The sequence below is a fragment of the Fukomys damarensis genome, unplaced genomic scaffold (assembly GCF_012274545.1).
Source record: "Fukomys damarensis isolate Sample0158 unplaced genomic scaffold, DMR_v1.0_HiC HiC_scaffold_17, whole genome shotgun sequence".
NCBI lineage: Eukaryota > Metazoa > Chordata > Mammalia > Rodentia > Bathyergidae > Fukomys > Fukomys damarensis.
This window is the reverse complement of record NW_022900929.1, coordinates 46964021-46967665: the sequence shown is the minus strand read 5'-3', so window position 1 is coordinate 46967665 and position 3645 is coordinate 46964021. Positions and strand designations below refer to the sequence as shown.

Genomic DNA, 3645 nt, shown 5'->3' with positions numbered 1-3645 from the left:
CACACCCACACGCACCCACACACACACACACACACACACACACACGGAACTGGCTGCCCCTGAGGGTAGGTGGAGCCCTGCACTGGGGGGACCGGAGAGGAAGGCAGGTCGGCACTGGGGAGGGCTCTCTCTATTGGCTCTGATTCAGCACCTCATTCTGCACAGAACTTTTTGGAAGTTGGAGGGAGGAGGACATTCAGAATGAGGTGCTGCCCTCAGTGAGGATTTGGAATTCCCTGGGCTTAACAAGGAGACGAGAGGCATTTCCCAACAACATCAGCTCCTGGACATCTCCAAAACCCAGGCTTGGACTTCACAGAGAGCACCCCAACTGCTAAACAAGGCAGGGGCCCCTTTTCTCAAAGGTCTGCATCCCTCCCTCTGGGGTGTGCCCTGCCCCTCCCTAAGTCACCCCAGGGAGGGGGGGAAAGGGAAGAAAGGCATTGACTACAGAGGAAGGAAAAGGAAGCAGGGCAGAGGAGGGAGGAGAGAAGCCACACAGGAGTGGATGACAAAGGAGACCAGAGAGGGCAGATCTAGGGCAGATCTAGGGCAGGGGGAGATCGAGGGAGGGCAGGCTAAGCATCCAAAGGTGCCCCAAGAGCAGGGCCCAGGGGAGGGGAGCTAAAGGGGCGGGCCGGCCATGTCCCACGGGACCTACTACGAGTGTGAGCCCCGGGGTGGCCAGCCACCACTTGAGTTCTCAGGGGGCCGAGCGGGGCCAGGGGAGCTGGGGGACATGTGTGAGCATGAAGCCTCCATCGACCTCTCTGCCTACATCGAGTCTGGGGAGGAGCAGCTGCTCTCCGACCTCTTTGCCATGAAGCCAGCACCTGAGGCCCGAAGCCTTAAGGGCCCCGGAACCCCTGCCTTCCCTCACTATCTGCAGCCTGACCCTCGGCCCTTCGTCTACCCCCAACATACCTTCGGCCCAGACAGGAAGGCACTGGGGCCTGGCATCTACAGCAGTCCAGGGAGCTACGACCCCAGAGCTGTGGCTGTGAAGGAAGAGCCCCGGGGACCAGAGGGCAGCCGAGGTGCCAGCCGAGGCAGCTACAATCCCTTGCAGTACCAAGTGGCACACTGTGGGCAGACGGCCATGCACCTGCCCCCGACCCTGGCAGCACCCGGCCAGCCCCTTCGCATCCTCAAGGTAAGAGCAAGTCAATTCTCCCTGCACCCAGAGGCTGGACTGACGGTGGTATGGATGGGGGACTCAGATCCCGCATATGCTGACAAGTCTGGGTTTGGTGTTGCTCTGTGAAACTGACCCACCCAAGGCTCTCTGCTCCCTGCCATACCATGAGCAGTCCCTTCCCACCGTGAGTTTCCTCTGCCCTGAACATCACCATGTCCTGAAGGCCCTGTGGCAAGCTGACCCCACCATGCCCTCCTCCTCTTGTTTCTTTGTCACCTGCTTCTGGAAGAGGAAATGCCTGCTGACTGTAGAACAGGAGAGTTGCCGTAGATGACAGAGGAAGCGTTCTTGCCTGAAGGACCCTCAAGGTCCGCCTTGCCTGGGTGACAGGCGCTGGCCTGGCTGCTGGGATTCCTGCCCCGCCTCCACTCTGCCTCCGGGTGGGCCCTCACCTCTGCCCCTCTGTGCCTTCTTCTGCAGGCCCCTCTGGCCGCCGCTGGGTCCCCCTGCAGCCCCCTCCTCAAGGCGCCCTCCCCAGCTGGCCCCTCACACAAAGGCAAGAAGGCAGTGAACAAGGACAGCCTGGAGTACCGGCTGCGGCGCGAGCGCAACAACATCGCGGTGCGCAAGAGCCGGGACAAGGCCAAGCGGCGCATTTTGGAGACGCAGCAGAAGGTGCTGGAATACATGGCCGAGAACGAGCGTCTGCGCAGCCGCGTGGAGCAGCTCACCCAGGAGCTGGATACCCTCCGCAACCTCTTCCGCCAGATTCCTGAGGCGGCCAACCTCATCAAGGGCGTGGGGGGCTGCAGCTGAGCCTGCCCGATGGACTGTGGGTACCAGACCTATGGCCGGACCCTGGAGACCCCACCCTGCTGGGACCTCGGAGCCCTCCACGGGCCAAGCCAAAGACACAGACTATAGACAAGGGTGGCAGGGTGGCTGAGGGGGCAGGCCCCGTGAAGATTCTGTGGCTGAATAAAAATTGCAGTGACTTAGCGTTCGCTGAGCTAGGCTGTGTGCGTGTGTGTGCACACACATGCCTGAGACACAGAGAGTGAGAGCACCTCGGGCACCAGAGGAATGTGTGGGAAGACACACAGCCTGTAGTCTTCTCCCGGCAAGCCACACAGCTCGGCCCTGTGTCTGTCACTCTGCTGTTCTGTCACCTGTTTTGCTGTCCCTCACCCATGCACTCTTTCTGTTAGCTAAGGCCATGCTCCCCTTTCCCCCCATGCAGGACCGAAGACAGCCTCTGGATGCCCTCCTGGGAGAGCCTGGGCTTTTAGGGCAATACCAGTACCCACTCCAGACTGTTCTCTCCACAGCGTATAGGTCCGAGAGGTCGTGCCCACAAGACTATGGGGAAATTCCTGACTGCTTTGCCTCTTTTCTTTTGAGACAGGGCCTTGCTGCATTTTCCAGGTTGGCTTTAAACTCACTATGTAGTGAAGGCTGGCCTTACAGTCGAATGATACTCCTGCCTCAGCCTCCCGAGTGCCCCACCACAGCCCGTGAGCTCTGCCATATCTACAGTCCCCCAAGCCTGGATCCAGCCAAAGTCTCCTCCTTCCAGTTCCACAGCTTCCTTCTACCAGACTAACCCCGCTCCACTGCTCCCACCCACCTACTCCAATCTTTATCCCTCATCCCCTGGGGGGCTTGTTCCCTAAAACTTGAAATTCTGAGTGCTTGGGGGAGGAATCAGTTGGGAAAGACTGTGAGACTTGACTTGTATGGGAGAACATGGATAAAAGGAGGACAGTCTGCATGTACCAGTGAAACCCCACATTGAGAGCATTTTCAATTTCATAAAAAAGCAGAATAGTATAGCACTGACAGCCAAAGTCTGTATCCCCTCTGCTACTCACTGGCTATCTGACCTGGAGCCAGTTACTTCTTTCTGTGCCTCAGTTTCCTCACCTGCAAAATGGGAGTAATTTTAATACTCATCTCATAGTGTGGTTATAGTCACAGAGAAATGTGCGTGGCATGTGGTAAGCATGGGTAGTTATGATTCCAGTTTGCTATAACTGAAAGGACCTCAGAGATCTTAGCTAAACTTCTCATTTTGCAAATAAAGAAACCGAGGCCTCAGGGTGGGCTGGGACTTACCCAGAATCACTGACTGTTTAGAAGCAGAATCAAAATTAGCTCCATACAATCACAGATCTCAAGAGGTATTGGCAGAGACCTCAAGAGCTTCTCTGGTGAGTTTTACCCTCAGACAAGCAAGATAGTGGCAGCCACATCTTATAGATAAAGCACTGAGGGCTGGAGGTGCTGAGCAATGTCACTGAAGCTCCCTCAGTGACCTTGTGGCCTGGCACCTGGTACAGAGTCTGTCTGTGCTCACAGACCGAGGGCGCAGGTGGCACTGCAAAACCACATTCCTGAGGCAAGCATGAACTGACAGGGGTCAGAGACAGAATGGGGTCCTGTCTCTTCTTGGCCACTGTTGGGAAAGCCTGAGTTGAACATCAAGGAATTATTTCTGAGAGAGAGAG

General features: G+C 57.0%; 1 protein-coding gene across 1 annotated transcript; it reads left to right on the top strand.

Moving 5' to 3' along the window:
• The first annotated feature begins 390 nt into the window (after nucleotides 1–390).
• Nucleotides 391–2113, top strand: Cebpe (CCAAT enhancer binding protein epsilon). Its single transcript, XM_010637784.2, has 2 exons — nucleotides 391–1153; nucleotides 1619–2113. Exons 1-2 carry the CDS (start codon nucleotides 644–646, stop codon nucleotides 1952–1954), a joined length of 846 nt encoding a protein of 281 aa, XP_010636086.1. The 5' UTR covers nucleotides 391–643; the 3' UTR covers nucleotides 1955–2113.
• Nucleotides 2114–3645: the final 1532 nt, after the last annotated feature.